Genomic DNA, 27,401 nt, shown 5'->3' on the forward strand with positions numbered 1-27,401 from the left:
CCGGCGTCGTGCCGCCATTCTGGCGGTCGCTGCAACCCTGGCTTCTGCCGTCCCCGCCCCCGGACGCGGCGTCGGACGGTGAGGAGTGGGCGGCCGGGCGGGGGTGGGCGGCGCGGTGCCTTTTGTGCGCCCGGCCGGGCGTCCATTCAGGACCGCGGGCCGCTCTCGCCGCCTGCTACCGGCTTCTCGCGCTTCGCGCCGCCGCCGCGCCGCTGTGGCGTTCCGCGGGCGAGGTCCGTCGGGTGGCGGGCGTGAGCGCTGGCTGTCCCTTTCCTAGGAGCCTGCGGCGGACAGGGAGCGGCCCCTCCCAGGTGGGCCGGGCCTCGGGTCGCTCGAGTCGGGCCGCGCCGGGCTCGGCCGCGAGGCGCGGGGCGGCGCCGGGGAGCGCGGGGCGGTCGCCCGGCCCGAGGGCCGAACGCGGGGCTGGGAGAGCGGGGAGGGCGGGATCCTAGGGGGGGCCGCTCGCCAGCTCCGCCCCGTCTCACTCGGGCTCCCCCTGGGATCCCGCGCATCCAGCCGGGGAGGAAGAGGAACCGCCGCCCAGAGCACAGCATTTCAGGGCGGAGATCTGGGACTCAGGAATTGCGCTTTAGTGCGAGTCCCGGGGAAGCGTGAGGCCTGAACCGCGGCCCCGAGCACAGATGGACCGCTACGACGACCGAGACTGTAGTTCCGTGCTCGAGCGCTTGGGTGGCGCCTGAAAACAAAGTCACTTCATCCCTTACCGCCAAGGCACCGCCGCTACCTAGTGTTAAGAGGTAGTGATCGAGAGGGAGGGGTATGGAACAACTGGGAGCGCTGTGTTCTTCCTGTGCAACTCATACTTTAAAATAAAACTTCAAAAGTAACTTTAAAAAAGCTAGATGGGGGCTGGGAAGGTAGCTCAGTGGTAGAGCGCTTGCCTTGCATGCTGAGGCCCTGGATTCGATTCCTCAGCACCACATAAGCAGAAAAGCTGGAAATGGCACAGTAGCTCTAGTGGTAGAGTGCTAGCCTTGAGCTGAAGAGCCGAGGGACAGTGCCCAGACCCAGAGTTCAGGCCCTACGACCGGACCCAAAAAAAAAAAAAACAGCTTGATAGAGGGGAAGAACAACAGTGCTTTTATGCATACAGACAACGAGTCCAACTAGCATGTAAACATGCTCTACATCTTGGATATACATCAGAATGCGATTTAAAAGATCATTAGTGGTAGTTAACCTCAAGATAGTGAATGAGATGAATTTGAGATTTGCCACATAGCATAGCATAGTACTTACTGGATGGTGGCAAAATGCAGTCTGTTGTGGTAGAGAGTAGTATGAGAAGAGTTTCTATTAATCTAAGCTGTTGAGTTACCTTTTGCTAGTCCACTCGCTTTCCCCCAGTCCTGGCTCTTGAACTCGGGGCCTGGGCACTGTCCCTGAGCTGCTTTTACTCAAGGCTAGCACTTTAGCCACCGTGCCACTTCCTGCCTTTTCTGTTTATGCCAACCCTAGGCAAGCACTTTACCACTAAGCTAACATTCCCAGCCCTGATTTGAGCTATTGATTTATTTTTACAGATGTGTATGAACGCTGATTTTTTTTTTAATTGTTAAAAACTTAAAGCTAAAACAAAACCACAGTCACTAGCCCCTGTCTGGAAGCTGGATTTTCGACTGGAGTCTGTAATGTCAGCCTGGGTAGTTTAGACAGGGTAGGAAAGACAACATTGTGTTACAGCAGAGGTTGAGAATCAGGACATTTCCCACCCCCAGTTTCCAGACTGAGTTGCTGCTATCTTTGACAAGTTGCTTCTTTCCTTCAACATGTTTTCTCAGTGGTAAAATGAAGAGGTCGGATTCCGTTCCTCTGAAGACCTTTTTAGTCCTCTACTTATTACTGGCACTACAAGTGTTGAGCTGGAATCTGCTTTGCTATTTTCTAGTTTACTAGAGATTATTTAGTTTTTGGTAGGTTGTGGGTATTGAACTCGGCCTGCAAACTGTCCCTTTAGCGCAAAGCTAGCACTCTACCAACTTGAGCCTCAGTGCCACTTCTGGTTTTGGGGTGGTTAATTGGACATGAGTCTGACGGGGAATTTCCTGCCTCGGCTAGCTTTGAATCATGATCCTCAGATCTCAGCCTCCTGTGTAGCTAGGATTACAGGTGTGAGCCACCAGCACCTGGCTAGAGATGTTTTTAAAGTGCTCGCCAGAGCTGGAAACAGAGTGTCTGGAGCAGAATATGGGAGAAATATGTATTAAATTGATACATGGATTCTAAATATTTGATAAGGCTCATTTTGTTAGTTTTGGCCTCTTGTGCTGGATTTTCATGATCTTAATCAGTTCTACTGTGTCAGTTTGATCATAATATGTAAAAAGAACCTGAGTAGAGAGCAGAACTTTTTCCTGTCCTCTGTCAGATGCTGGTCATTTGCCTAATCTTTGGCAGGGCATTTAACATCAGACTTGAGTTTGCTGAACTATGAGTTGGAGTTTTAAAGTTAACTGACAGGCAGTGTGCACACTGGTCTTCTCTAGTTTTAAAATTTTTAATCTGAGACTGGTTCTAGTCTTTAGGAAACAAGGGTATGACTGAGCAAATGTTTTCTGAGCACACATTTGGGTACCAGAGACGCACAGGGGTTACAAGAATGAATAAATGGTTGGATCATCTGTGGGGTGAGAGGTATGATTTGGTGTGGAGTCAGACTTCATGCCTACAGGGTAATGTCAGTTATACTGGAAGTGTGCATATGGCAGAGTAGAAAGGAGTGGGAAATCGGCCTCTGCATTAAAAAAAAAAAACTCAGAAGGATGAAAGAAATTTCTCGATGGCTAGATTGCAAGATGAATGTAAAGAAGAGGAATTGTGTTCTAGAAAGGCCTAAAGCTTGAAGAATCAGGGAATTACAGGAGTCAACAACTTGAAGATGCAGTCTATGAAGAACTTTATATGTTATGCTCTGATTTTATTCTGCAGGTGTCTGGGAGACTTTAAAGAATGTTCAGACAAGTTACCTCAGCCTTTTGGGTTTAGAGAGGACTCTGCTAGCAGCACCATGAGTGGGCTTTGGGGAAGGAGTTTAGAATTAAAGCAATGACAAAAGAATGAAGGAGGGGCTGATAGATATTTCAGATATATACTGGCAGTAGTTATGCCTGACTAGTTTATCCTATCCTGTGTTTGTCAACAAATAAACTAAATCATGCTTTGATTTTTGAAATGCACACACAGAGAGAACAGTCCTAAGCAATCACTGAAGCAGGTCCTTAAGAACCTTCTCTGGGTCAGAACTCTACCATCTGTCTCCTGCCAGAATCCTCTTCTTTTTCACCTTTGTGTTGTTCCTTCCACAATTACTTGTTAGTAATTGATAATCAACAGAATGTCAGCTGTTTTTACAGTATGTAGTCACACCAACAGTTGTTAAATGCTTGTCAAAACTGTGGCTCACACCTGTAATCCTAGGTACTCACGAGACTGAGATCTAAGGATTGCAATTCAAAGCCAGTTTGTCAGGAAAGTTTGGGAGATGCTTATTCTAGTTAACTATCAAAAACAGAAGTGGAGCTGTGGCTCAAATGGTAGAGTGCTAGCCTTGACCAAGAAAGCTCAGGAACAGTGCCCAGGCCCTGAGTTCAGACCCCAAGGCCAGCACAAAAAAATGATATAAGACATGGGACAACATAAATTGAAGTTAGATGGTGAGTTTGAGAAAGTTCTGGCATAATCTGTAGTAGGTTGTCATGTGAAATTAAACCAGAACAATGTCCCAGGGAGTGGGGAGCATCTACTGCTCTGATGCTGTTTTAATAAAGGTCCAAGCTTAATGGGTTTGACCTAGTAATGATGGGACCACTGTTGGAGGGTTCCACATGATGAGAGAAGATATAAGGATACTACTGTAAGGGTCAGGGTTATCATTGGCATGTAATTCATTCCTCCCTCCTTTCTTTCCTTCCTGTCTCTGTCTGTCTGTCTGTCTCTCTCTCTCTCACTCTCTCTCTTTCTCTCTTTCTCTGTCTGTCTGTTTCTCTCTGTTGGTTGTGGGCCTTGAACTTGGGGCCTGGGCACTGTGTATGAGCTCTTTTGCTCAAGTCTAGTTCTCCCACTTTGAGCCACAGTGCCACTTCTGTTTTTTTTTGAGTAGTTAATTGGAGTCTCATGGCAACTTTTCTGCCTGGGCTGTCTTTGAACCATGACCCTCAGATCTCAGCCTCCTGAGTAGATAGGATTTGAGGCGTGAGCCACCAGCACTTAGCTGTATCACTTTTTGTGTATATGTGTGTACTGGGCCTTAAACTCAGGGCCTTGATCTCTCACTAGGCTTTTTCCCTCAAGGATGATACTTTTCCACTTGAGCCACATGTCCACTTCTGGCTTTTTGCTAGTTAATTAGAGTAAGAAGCTCATGGACTTCTCTGACTGGGCTGGGTTTGAACCTCAGTCCTCTGATTTCAGCCTTCTGAGAAGCTAGGATTACAGGCATAAGCCACCATTTTCTGACTTCAGGCATATACTTTTGATTACCTTTCCTTTTTTTTTTTCAGATTCAACTTCTTTTTGTCCTACTATCGTCTGTTTTTTGTGGGTTCATCAAAAAGCCATGTAGGCTGTTTGCCCTTTGAAGACTACTTTTAAAGTGTCTAGGAAGACAGCTGGTAAGTCTATCAGGGGAAGGCATGCAGCGCTTTGTTTCTTTGCAACTCTGAAAGTATTGTTCTAGGATTTATAAAGCAGTATTCTACTAACATCTTTGCATATGCTGTTTATTTGCCTTAATGTTTTCTACTTTTTAAGTAGACGATTTTATCATGAGAGAATTTTTGGAAAGTGCTTGGAGTTGTTGAGGAAGAACTCTATAAAAACATATACTGGCCAGAAATGGAGGCTTGCACCTGTGGTCCTAACTACTCAGGAGGCAAGATCTGAGGATCGCGGTTCCAAGCCAACCCAGGCAGGAAAACCTGTGAGACTCATCTCCAGTTAACCACTAGAAAACTGAGCGTGGAGCTGTGGCTCAAAATGATAGAGCACTAGCCTTGAGCTCAGGGACAGTGGTCCAGGCCCCAAGTTCAAGCCCCATGACCCACCACAAAAAAACAACAATGTAATCTGGGCACTGGTGGTTCATGCCTGTAATCCTAGATACTTAGGAGGCTGAGATCTGAGGATCGAGGTTCAAAGCCAGCCCAGGCAGGAAAGTCTGTGAAACTCTTATCTCCAATAAACCACCAGAAGACCCAAAGTGGCACTGTAGCTCAAGTGGTAGAGCACTAGCCTTGAGCTGAAGAGCTGAGGGACAGCGCTCAGGCCCAGAGTTCAAGCCCCATGACCAACCAAAAGAAAATGTATACTATCTGTTACAGTACAGAGATAGTGCATGCAGGAAGATATGCTTGATATATATGTCTGTGGTATAATGTGGGATATGAAGAGTAGGTTCTATAGCATTCTTTGAAGAACTTGTTTTTGTGTGCATGCCAGTCCTTTGGTTTGAATGCATTGCATGGGCATTGCTCCTAAGCTGCTTTTGCTAAAGTACTAAAGTGCTCTACCACTTGAGTCATAGCTCTACTTCCAACTGTTTTTGGTAGTTTATTGGAGAAAAGAGTCTCATGGACTTTCCTGCTCACTTTTTTTTTTTTTTTGGTCGGTCGTGGGGCTTGAACTCTGGGCCTGGGCGCTGCCCTCAGCTCTTCAGCTCAAGGCGAGCGCTCTAGCACTTGAGCTACAGCGCCACTTCCGGTTTTCTGGTGGTTTATTGGAGATAGGAGTCTCATGGTCTCTCCTGCCTGGGCTGGCTTTGAACCATGATCCTCAGATCTCAGCCTCCTGAGTAGCTAGGATTACAGGCGTGAGCCACCAGCGCCCGGCTTTCCTGCTCACTTTGAACTGGGATCCTCAGATCTTAGCCTCCGAGTAACTAGGATTTCAGGTGTGATCAACTGTTGATTGGTTTGAAAAACTTTTTTAAGTTGGAGGGTATGATGGTGAAACTTGGTGGGAGGCAGACATGTGAGTGGATCTTTACAACTGGTTGGGAGAGTTGGTGATGGGTAGAGGAAAAAAGGATGTGTATGCTTTTATATATAGCTGTTTTTTGCCCACATGGTATTTAGTATGATGGCTCTTTTTTTTTTTTCTTGGGTCCGGTCATGGGGCCTGAACTCTGGGCCTGGGCACTGTCCCTCAGCTCTTCAGCTCAAGGCTAGCACTCTACCACTTGAGCCACAACGCCACTTCTGGCTTTTTTCTTTTTGCTTATGTGGTGCTGAGGAATCGACCCCAGGGCCTCAGGCATGCAAGGCAAGTGCTCTACCACTGAGCCACCATCCCAGCCCCAGTATGATGGCTCTTTACTCTGAGCAACCGTTGGCTGTTTACTGTTACCAATTAGAGCCAGATGGGACTATTAGGAAGATCTGTTTTTCTCTAAAGTCTTCTAGTTTTATTGAACTTTGGGCTGTGAGATGATTGATCCATTATTTTTAGATATTTTTCATATTTGTCAGTTAATATTTTCAGAAAATTTTCTAATATTAAATTACTGTATTAAACTAAGTTACTGTATTTTATATTCTTTTTAATCCTAAAAGCAATTTTCTAAAAGGATGTATAATTGTCCAGGGGTTAAGTATTCTTTTTTTTTTGTTGGTCGTGGGGCTTGAACTCTGGGCCTAAGCGCTGTCCCTGTGCTCTTCAGCTCAAGGTGAGCACTCCACCTCTTGAGCCACAGCACCACTTCCAGTTTTCTAGTGATTTATTGGAGATCAGAGTCTCATGGACTTCTGCCTGGGCTGGCTTTGAACCGTGATCCTCAGATCTCAGCCTCCTGAGTAGCTAGGATTATAGGCATGAGCCACCGGTGCCCGGCTAGGAGGTAAGTATTCTAAAAAAGTTGTTTTTTCCGTGGTCCATCTCCTTTTTAGTTTTTGACTAAAATCAAAAACATCACTGATAGAGGTAATAGAAACCAATAATGTCAACAGCAACATTTTTAAAAAAGGAACTTATAAGAGTTATTAAGTCTTCTATTGGTGTTTATGAGATTAATGAAGTATGCTGTTCTCTGAGGAGCAACCCATGGGGAGAATGTCTCTTCAGCATTACCAATAACACAGAGCGTGACACATGCTCTCATCAGCACTTGACACTTTTGGTGAGCAATGGGTTGTCACTTAATGAGAAGGCATTTCTTTTCATTTTTAGAGACAGGATTTTGTTACATTGCCCTGACTGTTTTGAACTCCTAGGTTTGTGTGATCTGTTATCCCAGCTTTCCAAGTAGCTGAGTCTGTGGGCTCATACCACTCTTCCTGACTATTAATAAGCAAAGATTTTATGCTCTTCTCACTTTGTATTAGTTTCAAATTTTATTTTATCAGTTTCTGGATTTCATGCTGAGAATGGCATGCCAGAATGGAAGTTGGAAGTGATGAAAAGTAAAGAGTGAAATGGTTAAAAAAAACAGAAGAGCCTGAGAATGGAGTTGGAAATTACATAAATACTAAATGGAATTTACATATAAAGTGAAGAAAAGAGTTGTGTAATCAGTGTGATTTAATACTTGATTTGGGGATGAAAAACTAGGTTGGACTGGGACCTCTTCATGCTAAGTGGGTTGGAGGTGGTGCAAGTCCTTTATAGGCTGGAGATGTAGCTCCAGTAGGAGAGGGCTTGCCTAGCCTGCACAGGGCCTTGGATTCCATTCCTAGCACTGCAGGAAAAGGTTGGGGTGGGGGCGCGGTTACAGATATAAGAAAGAATGAAGTCATCATAATTAGATTAGGGGCAACTTATTGATGATTAAAAAATTAACAGTGATAAAGCATAATTTAGATCAGGCATAGTGGTGCACAATTATTATCCCCGCACTTGAGAGTCTGAGACTAGAGGATTGTGAATTGAGGCTAGCCTGTGCTATGTAGTTAGCAAGACCCTGGCTCAAAAAAACAAGAAAAAGAAAAAGCATAATTTAAAACCTATAGTGTAATGAGAACAGTCTTAAGTTAAATTTTTTATGTAAACCATATGTGGTTTAAAACAATGCTATAATAAGCCAGGTGCTGGTGGCTCATGCCTGTAATCCTAACTATTTAGAGGAGGTTGAGATCTGAAGATTGTAGTTTGAAGCCAATCCAGGCAGGAAAGGCCATGAAATTTAGCTACAATTAACCACCAATAAACAAAGTGGAACTGTGGCTCAAAGTGGTAGAGCCCTAACCTTGAGCAGAAAAAAAGCTCAGACACAGCGCCCAGGCCCTGAGTTGAAGCCTCATGACTGAGCAGAAAAGGAGGAGGAATGGGGGAGTAGGGGACTATAAAGTTAAGAGACAAGAACCTGAGAAAATACTTTCAATAAAAAGACGTGGGGTTGGAGGTATGGCTCAATTGTAGAGCACTAGCCAGTGACTGAAAATGGCAGAAACCAAGTTTGAATCCTGGTCTCAGATCTAAAGAAAAAAAAAAAGGCTCTGTGTGTTTGTGAGAGAGAGAGGGAGAGAGGGGGAGAGGGGGAAAGAGAGAATTCTGGCACCTAACACAGGGCCTGGGTGCTGTCCCTGAGCTTGCATGCTCAGGGTTAGCACTCTACCACGGGAACCACAGCTCCATTTCTGGCTTTTTTGGGTAGCTAATTGGAGATAAGAGTCTCTTGGATGTTCCTGCCTAGGCTGACTTCAAACTGTGAAACTCAGATCTCAGCCTCCTAAGCAGCTAGGATTATAGGTATGAGCCACCAGTGCCCAGCTTGCTTATTTCTTACATTAAAAAAAAAAAGTAGCAGTGATTAGAAAAAATGAACAATATAAACCGACCATTAAGAAAAAAGATGTAGGGTTAATAAGAGAAATGGTTAATATTTTAAAGAGAAAAGCAGTTTAAACATTTGTGGAGCCATCTCTGCAAAGCTTAACATCAGGGTTTCAGCTTGAGCCTCTCTCCTCCAGCCAGCCACTGGGCAGCTTCCCAACCAACCTTCCTGGAGCCCTTTCAAGCCTTGGACCAAACGAAAATAAAGCTTTTTGCAGACAAAAAAAAATTGTGGTGACATAGATAGTGGTTCCACCTACGTGAAGTTAATTCTACATCTCTGCAGAGATCTCTTACCAGGGAGGTCCTTCTGATAGTTTCTGTCCGTTTCTCTATATCCTTTTACCTCCCCAGCCAGCACAGGTAGCACATTACATTACAAAGTGCTATGTTAAATATAAGTACCTCGCTAGAATAAATAGAAGTGTAGTTTTTTTTTTGTTGTTGTTGTTTGTTTTTTGTCAGTCTGGGGCTTGAACTTTGGGCCTGAGCGCTGTCCCTCAGCTCTTCAGCTCAAGGCTAGCGCTCTACCACTTGAGCTACAGTGCTACTTGGGGTTTTCTGGTGGTTTGTTGGAGATAAGAGTTTCACAGACTTTCCTGGCCAGGCTGGCTTTGAACCGCGATCCTCAGATCTCAGTTTCCTGAGTAGCTAGGATTATAGGCGTGAGCCACTGGCTCCCGGCTAGGGGTGTAGTTCTGTTGGTAGAGGACTCATCTAGCCATTTCCAAAAGCCCTAAAGCATTCTAAACAGTAAATGAATGGATTAAATAAAACAATACAAGAAATGTTGATACTAAACCAAATCAGCATCAGATTAACAAAAAAATACCTTTTGGAAGCAAGATTTAATTTTTTTTGTTGTTTTTGGTCATGGGGCTTGAACTCTAGGCCTGAACACTATCCCTCAGCTCTTCAGCTCAAGGCTAGCATTCTACCACTTGAGCCAAAACTCTACTTCCAGGATTTTGGTGGTTAATTGGAGATGTGACTCACAGACTTTTCTGCCCTTGTTGGCTTACCTACCCCAGACTTGGACTTGCCCTGGGTATCTGATACTTTTGCTTATTGTCTGGCACTCTACCACCTGAGCCATACCCCCTCTCCCATTGATTTTGAACCTTGATTCCCAGATGTCAGCTGCCTGTGAGTAGTTAGGATTACAGGCATGAGCTGCTAGCACCAGCTTCATAAATCCTTTAGAGATGTTTAATAAAGCATATAACATTGTAGACTCTTGGAATGACGCCTTCATAGCGTGGAGTAGAAGAACGCTTCATTCAAAATCACATTCCATAAAGCAACTCACTTCTACTTTTTGCAGCAGTGTTGCAAGACTGTAGAGTACACATTTGTCTGTGTCGTAAAGAAAGAAGATGGAAGTTTTGCCGGAACCGCGTAGACCTTCAGCACGCCTGGAGTGTGACCACTGTGGGTTCCGAGGCACTGATTATGAGAATGTGCAGATCCACATGGGTACTATCCACCCTGAATTCTGTGATGACATGGACACTGGGGGGTTAGGTAAAATGATATTTTACCAGAAGAGTGCAAAGCTCTTTCACTGCCATAAGTGCTTCTTCACCAGCAAGATGTACTCCAACGTGTATTATCATATCACCTCCAAACATGCAGCCCCAGAGACATGGACTGATAAACCAAAAAACCAGTTGAACAAAGAAGCAGATCCTGTGAAAAGCCCATCTCCTCCTGAGAATCAGAACATACCGTCTAGCCCCACAGAACCAAAGTCTGTGTCTGCTTTCTCCATGGAAGCACAGAAACTTAGTCCTGGATTGTCTCCAGAGTCACCAAAACCTGCCCCTCCTATTCTTCTGGAGCCTCAGAAGCCTGGCCTTGTTCCTCCTGAGCCACTGAAAACGTCTCTTTCCTCTGAACTTCCAAAACCAGCCTCTGTGGTTTCTGAAGTGCAGAAGCCTGGCCTTGTCCCTTCTCCAGAGCCACAGAAGCCTGCTCCCATGTCTCCTGAGCCAGTGAAGGCTGCTCATGTGAGCCCCAAGGCTCAGAAGCACTCTCCTTTTGCAGATATTGGTCCTCCCCCTTCAGCCTCTTCTCCAGAGTCACCAGTCCTGGCTGTTTCACCTGAACCTTGGGGGCCATCCCCAACTGCATCTCCAGAGTCTCGGAAGCCAGCCAGGTCTGCCTCTCCTGAACCAAGGAAACCATCACCTTCAGAATCCCCTGAACCTTGGAAGCCATTCTCTACCATTTCCCCGGAGCCACGTAGACCAGCCCCGGCTGTGTCCCCAGGTTCCTGGAAGCCAGGGACACCTGGGTCCCCAAGGCCTTGGAAATCCAGTCCCTCTGTATCACCAGGACCTTGGAAGCCAACTAAGCCTGCTTCATCTATGTCTCCTGGACCTTGGAAGCCAATTCCTTCTGTGTCACCTGGACCTTGGAAACCAACTCCATCTGTGTCCCCTGCATCCTGGAAGTCATCATCAGTTTCACCTGGTTCCTGGAAAACTCCTCCCACATCTCCAGAGTCATGGAAGTCTGGCCCACCAGAGCTCCGAAAGACAGCCTCCACCTTGTCACCTGAACATTGGAAGGCAGTTCCCTCTGTGTCTCCTGAGCTTCGTAGGCCAGGCCCACCACTCTCCCCAGATATCCACAGCCCAGCAGGGTCTCCAGAGCTCAGGAAACCCTCAGGGTCACCAGATCTTTGGAAGCTTTCACCTGACCAACGGAAAGCTGCCTCTCTTGATTTTTCTGACCAGAAAAGTTCCCGTGGTGGCTCACCAGACCTCTGGAAGCCTTCCTTTAGCATAGAACCTCAGAAATCTGTCTTCCCTGATGCCAGGAAATTGGGTCCTTCTGGGCCATCTGAGCCTCCCAAAGTGACATCAGATATCTGGAAGCCTGTCCTCTCTATCGATGCTGACCTTAGGAAGTCTTCACCATTTTCTGAGTCCACCAAAGTAGTGCCACCTGTTTCTCCTGAGCCACGGAAACGTGCACTTTTCCCTGAGACCCGGAAGCATGCCCTTTTCCCTGAACTCCCCAAACCTGCCATGTTCTTAGAGTCTCAGAAGGCAGCAGAGCTTGGAGATGAGCTACAGCTAGATGCTGGAGATGAGGAAAAATGTGATGCTTTGGTTCAGGAAGAACTTCTGGCTACACCTAAGAAACTCTTAGAAGATGCCTTATTTCCTTCCTCTAAGAAGCTCAAGAAAGACAGCCAAGAGAACTCAGATGCTGAACTTAGCAGCAGTGAATACATCAGAACAGACTTGGACACTACAGACATTAAGGGCCAAGAATCAAGCAGTGATCAAGAACAGGTGGATGTAGAATCCATTGATTTTAGCAAAGAGCACAAAATGGATATGACTAGTCCGGAGCAATCAAAACATGTGCTGCAGTTCACCGAAGAAAAAGAAGCATTCATCTCTGAGGAGGAGATTGCAAAGTATATGAAGCGTGGAAAAGGGAAGTATTATTGCAAAATCTGTTGCTGTCGTGCTATGAAAAAAGGTGCTGTTTTGCATCACTTGGTTAATAAGCATAATGTCCACAGTCCATACAAGTGCACAATTTGTGGGAAGGCATTTCTTTTGGAATCTCTCCTTAAAAATCACGTAGCAGCCCATGGGCAGAGTTTGCTTAAATGTCCACGTTGTAATTTTGAGTCAAATTTCCCAAGAGGCTTTAAGAAACATTTAACTCATTGTCAAAGCCGGCATAATGAAGAGGCAAATAAGAAGCTGATGGAAGCTCTTGATTCACCATTGGAGTCTCAGCAGATCTGATTTTTAAGGACAGCGTGAGTATTTGTTCGGCAGTGTCATTTGCTGACTGACATAGTTCATTAGCCTAGTTGGATCAGTATATGGTGATGTTCATGGTGTACTGTGTTGAATGTCTCTAGTGTTGCAAAGGAAGCATTTGGTTATTTTTTTTTTTCATGTTACCTGTTTATGTGTCTTATCTTGTAAGTCAATAAATTTGTACTGGGTATTCCAGATGGATAACGTTTCTTATTTAAGTATATTTGAATAGTAATGCAAAGGAGTAGATATTCCATTTAGTAAATAAGAACAAGTTATAAACACCCAGTTAAAATGTATGTGAAACTGATTTCAGATAATAGATATTATTAAGTGGAGAGCTCAGTAGTTTCCCTAGCCTGTGTGAGACCCTGGGTTCAATCCCTTGTACCTAAAAAGAAAAAAAAAAATTATTAGGTGAAATGCATAAGTATTAGGCATGAAAAGTAAAGTTGGAAAAGAAAAAGTTCTTCCCTTTACTGAATGTATTTTCAAATATGAGTTATTTTGTTTGATCATGTCAAATTAGTTTATAAATTTTTTAAAACAGTTTCTAGGTGTTTATTAGCTTTGATATCATGGAAAGGTGTAGTCAGTCCTCAGGGTCACTGATTTTCTGCCAACTAGGAAAGTTGAGTAAGTCTTGAAGGTGGTCTGCAGTCCTCTATAGGAGGTGAAGAGAAGGATAGTGTATTGGGAGTTTGCTTTTGTCCTTCATTATTTCCAGGAGAGTCTTCCATGTGGTGTCTTGCCCTTCACTTTCCTGCCAGCTCACCCTAACAGATGACCTTTAAGTTGTCAAATGTGTTAAGAGTTTATACTTCCTAATCCTGAACCTTACGTGCCCCTATTAAGGTTTAAGCCCAGGGCAATGGGTAGGAGCTGAAAGTCTTCCAGATCCATAGTAAAACGTTTTATAAACAGAACCAGGCATGGTGGTGCATATCTGTAATCCAGCTACTCAGGAGTCTGAGTGCAAGGATTGTTTGAGATCAGTAGTTAAAAGACCATCCTGAGTAGCGTAGTGTAGCCCTATCTCAAAACAACACAAGTGGACATTTCTGTTTTGAGAACTGTTTCAATTTTGTTTTCCATGGTTTTGTCACTGTAAATACCTCAGACCTGTTCATGGATTATTTTATTCTAAACTATTTAGTCAAATGTGTTACCAACCAAATTAAAAAGGCTTTCATGTCAGCAGTGTCTTCATGTGATTTCTTATGTGTAATTGCAATAGTCAGACTCTTGTTGCTATGGCAAATACATACGGGAAACAATTGAAAGGATGAAAGGTTTAATTACGGTTGATGGTTTCAGAGGTTTCTGTCTATGGCCAGCTGGCACTATTGTGTTTATCCCTGTAACAAGGCTGAAACACTATGAAGGAAGTGCCAGGAGATGGAAAGCTCATGGCATCCAAAGAGATCACAGGAAGGAGGCAGGGCCAAGATACACCCCTTAAAGGGACACTCCCAAAGACCCACTTCCTCCAGCCAGGCCCCACCTTCCCACAGTTCCATCACCTCCCAGTAATCTATCCATAGTTTGACTCTGTCAGTAGATTAAAACCATTGACCAAATCAGAGCCATTGTGATCCAAATGGTTTCTGGAAATGCTCTCACAGACACAGTGTGCTTTACTATTAGCATTCAACGAAGTTGACCAGCAAAATAAACCATCACAGTAATTTTCATTGTGTAATATCCAAATTCCATTTTTTTTTTTTTTTTTGTCGGTCGTGGGGCTTGAACTCTGGGCCTGGGCGCTGTCCCTCAGCTCTTCAGCTCAAGGCTAGCGCTCTACCACTTGAGCCACAGCACCACTTCCGGCTTTTTTCTTTTTGCTTATGTGGTGCTGAGGAATCGAACCCAGGGCCTCAGGCATGCAAGGCAAGCGCTCTACCACTGAGCCATCTTCCCAGCCCCTCCAGTAGTTCTTGACTTTTTTCCCCCTCCAATCCTGGGACTTGAATTATGGTCCTGGGTGCTGTCTCTGAGCTTTTGTGCTCAAGGCTAGCCATTCTACCACTTGAGACACAGCTTTATGTCCAGCTGTTCTTGTAGTTTAGTGGAGATCAGAGAAAGTCTCACAGACTTTCCTGCCTTGGCTGTCTTCAAATTGCAACCCTCAATCTCAGCCTCCTGAGTAGCTAGGATTACAGGTGTGAGCCACAGCATTGGGCTCAACCCTTTCTGTTTCCATTTTGCATTGAACATCATTTCTGAGCTGTGTTTTCTTTGAGCTCTGTAATCAAATGGTGTGTAGGATATCTCTACACACTAGTTTGTACAAGATTCGTTGAGCCCGGTGCTTGCTTCATTTCAGGTGTGATGGAGATTCTGATGCCTTGCCAGAATTGAGACAGTGGATCTCAATGAGCTATTTGACCTCAGAACCTTAAAACCCTGTTTAGTTGAACCATTTTTCCTACTGGAAAGTGTTACTCTCCAAGAACCACCTGAGTCAGGATAGATGTGAAAACAATTGTCTCAGTAAGGCAAAGTTTACTTCTGGTGGTTGTTTCTCTTTCTTACTTTGAAAAAAAAGTTATGTACAGAGGGGTTAAGTTACATAGGTAAAACGTACATTTCTTTTTAGACAATGTTGCCCCTTCCCTTTCTGTCTCCCAGTTTTTCCCTCCTGTTTCCACCCATGTTACAGTTCATATTCAACAGTGTCTGCTGCATTTGTTTACCCTTTTTCCTCCATTTCTGTGCCCTCCCTCTTTTGCCCTTTCAGAGACAGATAACACACAAGATAAAAAAGAAAACAAAAACAACAAAACCTCCTGCTTCTATTTCCTTGATCTTGTTTCAGTATTTTTTTTTTTTTTTTTGGGTCCGGTTGTGGGGCCTGAACTCTGGGCCTGGGCGCTGTCCCTCAGCTCTTCAGCTCAAGGCTAGCGCTCTACCACTTGAGCCACAGCGCCACTTCCGGCTTTTTTTTCTTTTTACTTATGTGGTGCTGAGGAATCGAACCCAGGGCCTCAGGCATGCAAGGCAAGCGCTCTACCACTGAGCCACCTTCCCAGCCCATTGTTTCAGTATTTTTTATGAGAGACATATAGGCATTGCTCCTTTGTGTACCTCCCCTTTGGTCTCACTGTGTGTGAATGCCTAGAGTCCTATATAATTCATTATGTCCTGGTGTACTTTAGATCTAATTTCCACATATGAGAGAAGAAAACGTGCTGTTTGTGTCTGAGCTTGGCTTGCCTCACTTAACATGGCTTGTTCTAGGTTCATCCATTTCCCTGCAAATGACCTAATGTAATAGCTGTGCAATATTCCACCATGTATAGTTACCACATATTTTGGATCAATTCATCTGTTGCAGGGCATCTGGGCTGTTTCCATAACTTGGCTATTGTGAGTAGTACAGCAATGTATGTGGATATGCATGTGTTCTTAAGTATTCCTGGCTTATGATGTTCTGGGCAGATGCCCAGTAGTAATATGGCTGGGTCATAGGGAGGTAGGTTTTTGTTGTTGTTGTTGTGATGTACAGAGGGGTTACAGTTTCTTGTCAGACAACGAATACATTTCTTTTTGAATAGTATCACCCCTTCACTCTTTCCCAGTTTTTCCATCTTGTCCCTCCCACCAGAATTCACTTCTGCAGAAGGGTTTGTAATCAGCCAAAAGTTTGACAAGCAAGCACACAGAGCAGGCAGGTTGCTCGCTATTTATCCCTAACATAGTAGGCCCTGCCCTTCTGCTTGGATTGGTTGAGTTCAAGTCCACAATCTGCTCATAATTGGCTAGTTTGAAGAGGGTAAGATGTATTTACATAAAGTGACCCTTTAAAAGTCTTGGAGGGGGGGGCTGGGAAGGTGGCTCAGTGGTTGAGTGCTTGCCTTGCATGAATGAGGCCCTGGGTTCAATTCCTCAGCACCACATAAGCAGAAAAAGCCAGTGCTGTGGCTCAAGTGGTAGAGTGCTTGCCTTGATCTGAAGAGCTGAGGGACAGCGCCCAGACCTAGAGTTGAAGCCTAGGACTGGCAAAAAAAAGTCTTGGAGGGCTGGGGTGGTAGAGCACTTGCCTTGCATACATGAGGCCCTGGGTTCGGTTCCTCAGCACCACATAAGCAGAAAAAAAAAAAAAGCCAGAAGTGGTGCTGTGGCTCAAGTGGTAGATTGCTAGCCTTGAGCTGAAGAGCTGAGGGACAGCGCCCAGGCCCAGAGTTCAGGCCCACGACTGGACCCCCCCAAAATAAATAAATAAAGTCTTAGAAATAAGATGCCAGGGCTGAGAAGGTGGCTCAGTGGTAGACTGCATGCCTTGCATGCCAGAGGCCCTGGGTTCGATTCCTCAGCACCACATAAGCAAAAAGAAAAAAGCTGGAAGTGGCGCTGTGGCTCAAGTGGTAGAGTACTAGCCTTGAGCTGAAGAGCTGAGGGACAGCACCCAGGCCCAGAGTTCAGGCCCCACAACCGGACCCAAAAAATAAAAAAAAGAAATAAGATGCCAGGGACTGCAGAAAGGCAGCGAAGAAGGTCAGATCTGCCCTGAGGACGGCCCTCCCCCCTCTTCTCCACCTGCCTGCCTGCCAGCCAGTCAGCAGAAACCCTGGGCTCAGGTCACTCCTGAGCTGCCCTGGCCCTGCCTCCCTCCCTCTCCTATAGACACTGACTTGACACAAGGCCCTCACTCTCTTTTCTCCCTTTTTCAGGTAGAAAAGGAGTTTATTGGGGGGAGAGCAAACTGCGGGCCTGCAAGAGATGGAGACAGGTGGAGATGGGGGCTGGGGAGGGTGTGTGGGAACGTAGGATAGCACATTGAGGGCCTTGTGTGGAGCCAGAGTCTATAGGGGAGGCGGGACCAGGGTGGCTCAGGAAGTGACCTCAGAGCCTGGGGTCCTTTGCTGTCTCACAGTCAGGTGATTGACAGGTGATTAATGGTTTCAGGCCAGTGGAGAGGAAGGGGGAAAGGGGCTGTTCTCCCAGACAGACCTAACAGAATAATAATAGAGAGAAAGTGGTAGGTAAAATAAGTTACCAGTGAAAGAAAGGAGAAAAAACTAGGCAGCAGTGACTGTAACCTGCAGTCCCAGCTACTTAAGAGGCTGAGATGTAAGTATTGTGGTCAAAGACATCTGGAGCAGGAAAGTCTGTGAGACTCCTATCTCCAGCTAATCACCAAAAAGCTGGAAGAAGAGCTGTGGCTTAAGTGATGGGCAAAGAAGCTAAGGAACAGTGCCCAGACCTTGAGTTCAAAGCCCAGTAATGGTACAAAACTAGAACACAAAACAGCCAATTTTTCTTGTTGAGGGTAAGAATACCTGCCATCTGGGCTATATCACTAGCAACTGGGCTCTTAGTTCCTGAAAGCAGTTCCTACTAGAATCTATGATGCACCAGTGTAGTAGCATACTAGGGGAAGAAAAGGGATTCTATCTCATTGGACTGCACCATTTGCCCCATCCAGGTTGCTATATAAGAGCCCTAACAGTGCCCCAGGGTAAGATAGGCTGGAGGAGGTTCCTAGGGCCTTGTCTTCTGGCTTTAAAAAAAAAAAAGGCCACCTGCTCAGTGTGTCATTGAAAACCCACCACCCCATTTGGGAGGCTGAGTGGGGAGGGTTCTTGGTAGGGCGTGGTAAATGGCAAGATGATCACAATGTTGCTCTGTTTTGTCATCTATAGAGGCTGGAATGTGCTGGATAGTATCCCTCCTAAAATTGTATGCACTGCCTAATCCCAGGACCTTTGAGTGAGACCTTATTTGGAAAAAGGATCTTTCTAGAAATGATCTTGAGACCATCCTGAACTACTCTAGTGGACCCTAAATCCAATCACAAGTAACCTCTTAAGAAAAGACAGACACAAGTCTACTTGTGTGTTACTTCCTCCCTGAGAGCAAGAACAGGCCTTCCCCTTGTTCATCCTGAGTATATGGGCATATAAATCTACAGAGGAACGCAGCACAACACATTTTACCTTTCTTTGCATATACACACACTGTGAGGTCAGCACACATATATTGAATTCTTACAATGTGCCAGTCTTTGAAGGTGGGTGGGTGTTGGAGTAACAATGATGACCCCAGTGATGGGTTTCATGATAACTTTTTCTGAGAAAACTCATCTCTAAAATCTGGAGTAATCCTGAGATTCACAGATGAGTTTATCAAACCCCACAAGAGACCAACTAACAGGAAAATAGCCCTTAAACAATCTTTGCATCTTGTTTAAGGCCTCTTTGTTTTCCCTGTGGATCATGCTGGGTTTTACTGCTACCCATTAGGTGAGTGGAATGTAGCCACAGATCACAGCCAGGAGAAATTCAAGGTGCCAATTACTGGCTCTTTTGTCTGCCACATTTCTTCAACCGTTATGAAAACATTTCAGAGATTGATTTTGAAATAAAAAACTTCCTTATAAGAAAAAAATAAAAGGGGCTGGGAAGGTGGCTCAGTGGTAGAGCGCTTGCCTTGCATGCATGAGGCCCTGGATTCGATTCCTCAGCACCGCATAAGCAAAAAGAAAAAAGCCGGAAGTGGCGCTGTGACTCAAGTGGTAGAGTGTTAGCCTTAAGCAAAAGGAGCCCAGGACAGCACTCAGGTCCAGAGTTCAAACCCCAGGACCAGCAAAACTAAATAAATAAAAGGAGAGCTATAAGAGTAATTGTCAAGAGTGGAAGCATACTTTCTGAGATAATTTCTCTCAATGGGGAGAAGGATCAGAGAACACTGTGAGGTAAATAGAAATATCTTCTTCAAAGAAACCATGACCATATTTTCCTCCAAGGCCACCAGCAAGTAAAATCCTAGAACAGTCCAATAAGTTTTGGTACCCTGAAATCCACTGAACTGTGCTTAGGCTAGGAACCAGCTAATAGAAACTGCTGAGAGCAGGGAAGCCATTGTTTCCCAAAGCTTTGGCTTTCCTAGTTAACAAAGTGGGGCCCAGTGCTGCCTTTTGCCTTTGTCCTACCCTTCAATTTCACCATTTTTCCTAGTGGTTTTCCTTGGTCTTGCATACTCATGTATGAGTATGCACACAAAATCACATTCCTCTAGATCCATTTTCTCATAGAACTAGGAAGCAGAATCCAAGTGCTTGACATACTAAGGACAGACAATGCAATGCCAAAATGTTTACCAAGCTGACACACTGCTTCTGTCTCTTAGGACGGCAAGTTAAGATTTATCAGGGAAGCTGGACTTGGGAGTCTAGTCAGTTGCTTCTGTGTATGAAAAGTGAGCGGTCTATAGCCTCTATTTCAGTTCCTAGATGGGGAAGAAAGCTCTCACAAGAGGCTTCACTTGGCTTAGGTACATGTGTGTCTAGGAGTAAAGCTTAAAAACCCTCTTAGCTTGCTGGGGTCTCATGATGACCAGATTGTCACTGTGAACATGGTACCAAACTAAGGGGTGAGGTGAAAGGGTTTACCCTACACAATTTCCTAAAGACAATAGAAACGTGGGAGCTGTCAAAAATAACCCATGCTGATAGAGTACATGCATAGCTAGAGCAAGGCCATGAGCTGTCTCCCGTCCTCCTTCCCGCAAATTGTAAATGGCACAAATCAGTACATAATTGCAAGTTTTATTCAAGATAGAAGATAGAAACACTTATCAGTACTCTTAGTACTGATGGATTGATGAGGAACCCTCCAGTACATCAGCTGTGCATAGGTAATGACCCATCTTCAAGCCCCCACAGTAACTTGTTCACATCCAGGGGTATCTCTTGCATCCCAAGAGTTGGAGAAGTCTACTCAAGTTTTCAAACTCAAGTTCTCATCTCACTGTCTGGAGTTCTTGTATCCTCAGAATTGTCCCAGGGATTCATGCAGTGAGGCAGAGTGGATAGGAATCAGTTCATACATTATCTGTCCTACAGCCCATCTACATCCTACAGGCCCTTGACCATCAAGGCATGAACCTCTTTGGCAAATGGTCCCAGCTGCCTGAGACATCAACATTTAGTACTGACTGACCTCTAGGTCTGCTCTCAGTATCCCCCATCTCTCTCAAGGTGCCTAGAGAAAATGCTTTGTTTTTACTTTTTTTAAAATTGTGGTACCTAGATTTGAACTCAGGGCCCCACACTTGCTAGGCAGATGCTCCTGCTAAGTCATCCCTTCAGCCCTCTTCTCCTTCAGATTTCTTCAGCAAGCACAAAATTCCTATGCCTCTAACCAGTTAATCAATTGAAAAAGCCAGAAAAAAAAAATGTCTTACTCTCCTCAATCCTGTGGCATGCCCATGCCTAGGTGATGAACAGGAAGCAACTACCTGCTTGTGTGGGAAAAAGGGGTGAGAGAAAACAAGTGCACATAGGAATTTTATCCAGACACTGGATAAAACCTCCCAAGGTTTGGTCAGTAGTTCCTTTCTTGGAAACTTACTATTTGAAAGAAATATCAGAATAAAAATTTCTGAGCCACATAGCTTTTAATCCCAACACAGGTGGAGGAAGGATTATGAGTTCAGTGCTAGCCTGGACTACTTGGGTCAAAAACCAAATACTAACCAAGTTTTATTTTTCTTCACCAAAAAAGCTAGAAGTGAGCTGTGACTCAACTGATAGTGCTAGCTTTGAATGAAAAAGCTCAGAGACAGTACCCAAGCACTGAGGACCAGCACTAAAACAAACAAAAAAACCAGCCAGGTGCTGATGGCTCACACCTGTAATCCTAGCTATTCAGGAGGCTGAGATCTGAGGATCGCATTTTAAAGCCAGTCCAGGTAGGAAAGTCCATGGGACACTTATCTCCAGTTCACCACTGGAAAATTGGAAATGGTGCTGAGGCTCAAAGTGGTGTAATGCTGGCCTTGAACAAGAGAGCCTAGGGACAGCATGTAGGCCCTGAGTTCAAGCCCTACCACACAAAAAAGAGAAAAGGTAAAAGTGACTTCATGTAATTTTGAGGGTTAAAAGATGAAAAACAATTTTATACCAATTAAGGATTATATTGTTGGCTTACTTTGCTTTTTATTTTCCCAGCCTATATAAAGCCCTTGTAAACTATATGTTGTTTTTCCATCAATGGGAATAGAAACAACCATAAATTCACCAAAATCTCTTGGATTCCATCTCCTGGACAGGAATTCCAGATGTACAGAAGAACAAAACTAAGATTTTTCTTCTTTCAGAGTCTTTTCGGATCTTTAATTACGGTAATCCTTACAATATAGTTGTGGGGCTCTAAATGAGGAATAAGGCTCTGCTCAGAAGCACATAATTAAATGGAAGAAAAGCAGACAAAGCATAGTGACTTTTTTACCTTTATTTATAAAGACAACAACTAACAAAGATGTGAATACACATTCCAAGGAGTGCATTAAAACAACAGAACTGGGGAAAACAATGGACCTTGTCTGTGTAGCCAACTCACAAACACTTCAAAGACAGGAAGAGATCTTGAGCTGGAGGACCCCAGTCCACACAAAGTAGAAAGTGCATTGCTGCCTTCAGTCTTCAGCATCATCAAACTGTCCCGTTTCAAAGACCATTTTTGAATAATGGGGTATCAGTGGAGGTGGGTGGTGCCAACTGGGATCATAGACCATGTCTCCTTGTGGGGCACAGCGCACCCATGGTTTGATCTCTTGAGAAATGCTCCCCTGGATATCATCAGCATCTGCAGGCAGTTTCAAAAGAAAGGTTGATGGAAGGATAGAAGATGAACAGGTTGCTAAAAAAAAAAAAAAAAAGCTAGGGGGCAAAACTTTTGTGTAGTGACATGTGCTATGTATGGCTGTAGACACAAATTGCAGACATGATTACTCTGAATCACCTGTTTGTGGTTCTCAGCAGTGAGGAAGCAAGTGGATGTCAGAGCACCTATATCTGCAGCCTCTCAGTTCAAAGGTTTTTAGAGGAGTAAAATTGTTTTTCATGTAGTATATTGTGGAGTCAATTTTTTAAAATCTTCAATATGAAAAAGAAGCTATCATAGATACTTCAGACCTGGGATGAGTATGAGGGTGAGTTCATACACTTGGCTCCCTCTTCCAAATTATTTGCCTTCAGGACTTGTCTGAGAAGCTCTGGCTCAGGACCCCAGGAATTCCATACCTACCATAAGGATTCCCTTGATCTGCTTTCAACTCCAAGTCCCAGTCTTCATTAAAAAGATCAGCAGTCTGTTCCCTGGGTGGACAGCGTGTTTCTTCTGATAGCTCCCAGGCCTTCAGTTCCCCATCAGCCTCCTCAGCAAAGCCTTCCTCTCCACAGTGTGTGCCCTTGCCATGGGTACAAATATCACTATGGGTGCTTTGGGCTCCACTGGCTAAGAAATCAACAGGAGGAAGGTCTTAAAACTGATAAAGCAGTAAAGGCCTGCTCTGTGCTTGGAAAACATTTGGTTGACTTGCTAGGGAGATAGTTTAAAACAAGTATACAGAGTGTGTGAGTTACCTGAGCACTTAAGAAAATGTTTGGTTTATGTTTTTAGAAGTAGATAATTTTTCAGTAAGATACTTTGTCTTAAACAAGGCCACAAATTGCCAGGTCCTAATAGTTCAACAGCAAGCCAAGCATGGCTGACATTTTTAGGTGGTTTACACATCACTGTGCCCAAGGGCCTCTGACAGATGTTACACTTTTACAATCCAGGCCTGTGCTGCATTTTGCTCTTCAGTTCTTCCCTTTGAAGGCTTCTAAGAACATGAGAGGTAAGTGCAGATGAAATGAGGAATGGTTTTGCAGAGAAAAGGGCAGGCCCCATCCGATCACAATGGACAGCCTCCATGTTCCCCCCATCCCAACATTGGGAAAGCCAGAAGGCACACTGCCAAAAGGTCTTTCAATGGAAGAAAGCCTAGGAAGGATAATGGACATCCGAGCAGAGTGCTATGTGATACCAATTGGGAGGTAGGAAAGGATTCAGTTGTTAAGCATCTAACACTATACTAACAATAGCTATAAGCAATGAACTAACAGTTTTAGAGTATAGGGATAGATTCTGTTTCTGCTTAGGTTCTGGCCTGTCAGTTACTAAATATGTAACTCAGCTGAAATTTACTTAACCTATTCCTCAATAACTGAAACACAGAATTACCTTATGATTCAGCAGTTCCACTCCTAAATAAAGAACTAAAAGCAGTATTAAGCAAAACAAGGATGTTCATGGAAACACTATTCAGTCACCAAAAGGCAGACCATACTGAATGTCCATCAGTGGAGGAATGATAGATGAAGTTTGCTACATCCAATGGATTTGTCAGACACAAAAAGAATGAAATGCTGATTTACCCTGCAACATGAATGAACCTTGAAAATACGCTGAGTCAAAAGAAGCTGAACTATTTACACTTAACTAGGCAGAACAGGTAAATTAAGAGACAGAAGTAGATTACTGGTTATGGTTCAAGAAGGGGATGACTACTTAATAGGTACAGGATTTCCTTTGGGTGATGAAAACATTCTAAAACTAGGTAGTGGTGATAGTTTGGTACACAGTGTAATTGTGCTAATGTGCCATAAAACGACAAGCTTTAAAATAGCCAAGCGGCAAATTTATGTGTCCTTTACCTCAACTGAAAAATATTTTTTATTCTATGTCTCCATTTCTTCATCTGCAAAATGGATGCAGTGAAATTTAGATCAAAGGAAAAGGAAAAAGAAACACTTAGCAAGAGCTGTGGTTAACACACAATGAGTATGCAGTGTTAGCTGCACTGATTACCCATTCTAAACTAACACTGTCCAATACAGCTTCCTACAAGGACAATATTCTATAGTCTGTGCTGTTCAACATTATTAGCCACCCACAAAATGTGACCAGCAGCCAGGTGTGGTGGCTCACGCCTGTCATCCTAGCTACTCAGGAGGCTGAGATCCGAGGATTGTGGTTCAGCACCAGCCCGGGCAGGAAAGTCCATGAGACTTTTATCTCCAATAAACCACCAGAAAACTGGAAGTGGCACTGTGGCTCAAGTGGTAGAGCGCTAGCCTTGAGCTGAAGAGCTGAGGGACAGTGCCCAGGCCCAGAGTTCAAGCCCCACAACCGACCAAAAAAAAAAGAGTGACCAGCATAACTACAGAGCTTAATTTCTCTTGAGTACAGAGCTTAAATTTACATAGCATCAGTGGCTTAGAGAGTAATGCATCAGACAGTTTTGGTCAAGATCCTCTCATTCAATCCTCAGAAAAACCCTAGGAAATAGGCATTATCAGCCAATTTAAAAGATAAAGGCAAAGTGACAAAACTCAAGTCTGGACTCTGACTAAAAACAATTATGCCTAACTTCAAAGCCTCTTCACTGTTAAAAGCTGTTTCTCTCAATAGAAGGGGTAGATCTAGATTTAAGAAAAGTCTTGGACTTCCTTGAGGAAAATCCAGTAGAGCTTCTAAACAAGGGATCTGTTGAAGCACTGGACAGAGAGGACTCAGCATCCAAGAGGCTGTCCAGAGAAAAAAAGGTGCCCAAAGACATAAGGATTCTCTTTTTGCCTCTCCCATCTCTCCCAACCACCCAACTCACTATCTACTTGCCTAGTTGATCCGTGGTGGTTTCACTCTCTCTCTTCTGACCACAATGGTAATCTGTGGCAAAGCCAGCCTGTGGAAGAAGAAATAATTACCAGCAACTTGGGTATCTGGAACATAACAGAAAGCCATTGACCCCATATCCACTATTCTTTTTTTTTTGGGTCCGGTCGTAGGGTCTGAACTCTGGGCCTGGGCACTGTCCCTCAGCTCTTCAGCTCAAGGCTAGCGCTCTACCACTTGAGCCATGGTGCCACTTCTGGCTTTTTTCTTTTTGCTTATGTGGTGCTGAGGAATCGAACCCAGGGCCTTAGGCATGCAAGGCAAGCGCTCTACCACTGAGCCACCTTCTCAGCCCCCATATCCACTATTCTATATGGCCCTTGATGATGCAAAGCTGGGATCCTGCACCCCACATTTCTGCTTTGCCAGCAACAGTTCTCCATCAATGCAGAGTGTGCCTTCCTGTAATGCCCAATGTAAGTCAGAAGCCAGCTTTACCAACACTTGCACAGCCTTGTCACTGGGTCTTTTCAGAGATTTAAGTTCCAGAACCTCTTTTCCAAGCTTAAGAGATTCCAGTGCCAGCTAGGGTAGCACCCTATCCTCAAAGCCTGGAATTTCTGCACTGCGAAGCCTTTTGACTAAGCTCATAAAACTTAACCAGGCTGGGAAGGTGGCTCAGTGGTAGAGTGCTTGCCTTGCATGCATGAGGCCCTGGGTTCGATTCCTCAGCACCACATAAGCAGGAAAAAAAAGCAGGAAGTGGCACTGTGACTCAAGTGGTAGAGTGCTAGCCTTGAGCTGAAGGGCTGAGGGACAGTGCCCACGCCCAGAGTTCAGGCCCCACGATCGGACCAAAAACAAAAAAACAACCATCATCCATTTCTTTTCTCAGCTATAGAGTTGGTGCTGTTTCTCCAGTTAGTTTCTGGCCTTTTTTTTCCTTTTGTCAGTTGTGGGGCATGAACTCTGGGCCTGGCCACTGCGCTGTCCCTCAGCTCTTCAGCTCAAGGATAGCTCTACCACATAAGCCACAGCACCACTTCCGGTTTTCTGGTGGTTTATTGGAGATCAGAGTCTCACGGACTTTCCCGCCTGGCTGGCTTTGAACCTCGATCCTCAGATCTCGGCCTCCTGAATAGCTAGGTGACAGGTGTGAGCCACCAGCGTCCAGTTCATCATTTTATTTTTGACTTTAAAGTTGCTTATCTTTATATCTAGTCCACAACGAACAAAGTCTGTCTCCTCACTAAATATGAGAGAGATGGGCCTTTAGTTGCACTGCAAAGCTAAATGCTGAAGTACTTGCATACCCCATAGTCAACCATATACTTCTCTGCCTATTACTTAAACACCCTAAAGCCCTGTGGCCTCCAAGCCCTCTCCAGTGCATGGAGAAATGTTCACCATTTACACATCAGTTCTTTGTCTGCCACCCTCTCTGGGGGCCGGGAGTGCCGGCTCTGCCTTGCAGAGCGCTGGTAACCAAGCATTTAGGGAAGACGGGCAGCGGGGAACAGGAGTGTACTATGTCTTGGGTTTGCGCTCACCTGTCAAGAGGGAGTACGATCGTGTATGGAATAGAATGGAACCCACTGCTTTTCACAGTCTGCGCGAAGAAAGCATCAAGTTCACTGCGCTAATTAACACCGGTCACCGCGTCACCCCGTGTTGAGCTGCCCGCCGGAGGGCCCCGACCACCCCCCCCCCCCGCCCCACCTTGCCCGGCCTAACAGGGAAGAAGCACTGCGGGCCTCAAAGCCTCTGCAGCCGTCCCGCCACCGCCCGGCCCGAGGTGCCGTCCACGGGCTGGACGCGGGCCAGGCCGGGCCACTCCAACCTCGTCACCGGTCACCCGGGCGCGGGCACCCGGCGCAGCCCTGCGCCGCACGGCCACTGTCCCACGAGCCCCCGGCGACGTCGCTCCGCTCCGGGCGAGTGCCCTCCCTGAGGCGCCTCGGCCGGCCGGACAAGGCGACGGGAAAGAAGTTTCTGGAAGCCCCACGTCAAAGGCGGCCTTGGGCTCCCACTACCAGCACAGTTGACCTCCGAGGCCCGTCCTCGCCTCCCCGGCCCCACCTGCTGTCCGCCGAGCCGCCGGTACTGCAGCCCTCCCTGCCCGCCCGCCCCGGGCCGGCAGCCGTTACCCGCCCGGGCACGCGCCCCGTCAGCGCTGCGCGTTCCGGCGGCCCCCGCCCCGCCCCTTTCCGCGCCGGGCCTCCGGCGATGGCCGCACCCGGCCCCGCGGCGCTCACCTCCAGCCCGGGGAGAGACGCCCTCGCGCTGGGCAGCGGGGCGCCCGGAGGCGGCCCCGCGACTCTCGGCGCCAGGGTCCCGCTCGCTAGAGGATCCATGCCGGGCTCCCACCGCCCGGCGCCAC

At 45.6% G+C, this 27,401-nt stretch overlaps 2 protein-coding genes across 4 annotated transcripts; one reads left to right on the forward strand and one right to left on the reverse strand.

Annotated features, from left to right (window-relative positions):
* Positions 1-13,772, forward strand: Champ1 (chromosome alignment maintaining phosphoprotein 1). 3 transcript variants are annotated; one of them, XM_042697178.1, is made up of 3 exons: positions 1-78; positions 4,521-4,631; positions 10,109-13,772. In XM_042697178.1, exon 3 carries the CDS (start codon positions 10,161-10,163, stop codon positions 12,555-12,557), a length of 2,397 nt encoding a protein of 798 aa, XP_042553112.1. In that variant the 5' UTR covers positions 1-78; positions 4,521-4,631; positions 10,109-10,160; the 3' UTR covers positions 12,558-13,772. The 3 variants fall into 3 exon arrangements, with proteins under 3 accessions (XP_042553112.1, XP_042553113.1, XP_042553114.1); XM_042697179.1 differs by lacking the exon at positions 1-78 and adding an exon at positions 252-311; XM_042697180.1 differs by lacking the exon at positions 1-78 and adding an exon at positions 252-311 and having other exon boundaries at positions 4,521-4,620.
* Coprs (coordinator of PRMT5 and differentiation stimulator) lies at positions 12,841-27,401 on the reverse strand. The gene is made up of 5 exons (XM_042697183.1): positions 27,277-27,401; positions 25,025-25,091; positions 22,607-22,816; positions 21,966-22,165; positions 12,841-12,969 (listed from the first exon to the last, which is right to left on the reverse strand). Exons 1-4 carry the CDS (start codon positions 27,373-27,375, stop codon positions 21,996-21,998), a joined length of 546 nt encoding a protein of 181 aa, XP_042553117.1. The 5' UTR covers positions 27,376-27,401; the 3' UTR covers positions 12,841-12,969; positions 21,966-21,995.

The sequence above is a fragment of the Dipodomys spectabilis genome, unplaced genomic scaffold (genome assembly GCF_019054845.1).
Source record: "Dipodomys spectabilis isolate Male_0828 unplaced genomic scaffold, ASM1905484v1 ptg000215l, whole genome shotgun sequence".
Classification (NCBI taxonomy): Eukaryota; Metazoa; Chordata; class Mammalia; order Rodentia; family Heteromyidae; genus Dipodomys; species Dipodomys spectabilis.

What these genes read in the sequence shown, in the direction of transcription:
- Champ1 (XM_042697178.1), top strand. Translation starts at nt 10,161, where the DNA reads ATGGAAGTTTTGCCGGAACCGCGTAGACCTTCAGCACGCCTGGAGTGT.
- Coprs (XM_042697183.1), bottom strand. Translation starts at nt 27,375, where the DNA reads ATGGATCCTCTAGCGAGCGGGACCCTGGCGCCGAGAGTCGCGGGGCCG. An exon ending in CGTCTCTCCCCGGGCTGGAG is followed by an intron (nt 25,092 to 27,276) that starts GTGAGCGCCGCG and finishes CTTCTTCCACAG; the next exon opens with GCTGGCTTTGCCACAGATTA. An exon ending in AACCACCACGGATCAACTAG is followed by an intron (nt 22,817 to 25,024) that starts GCAAGTAGATAG and finishes TTGATTTCTTAG; the next exon opens with CCAGTGGAGCCCAAAGCACC.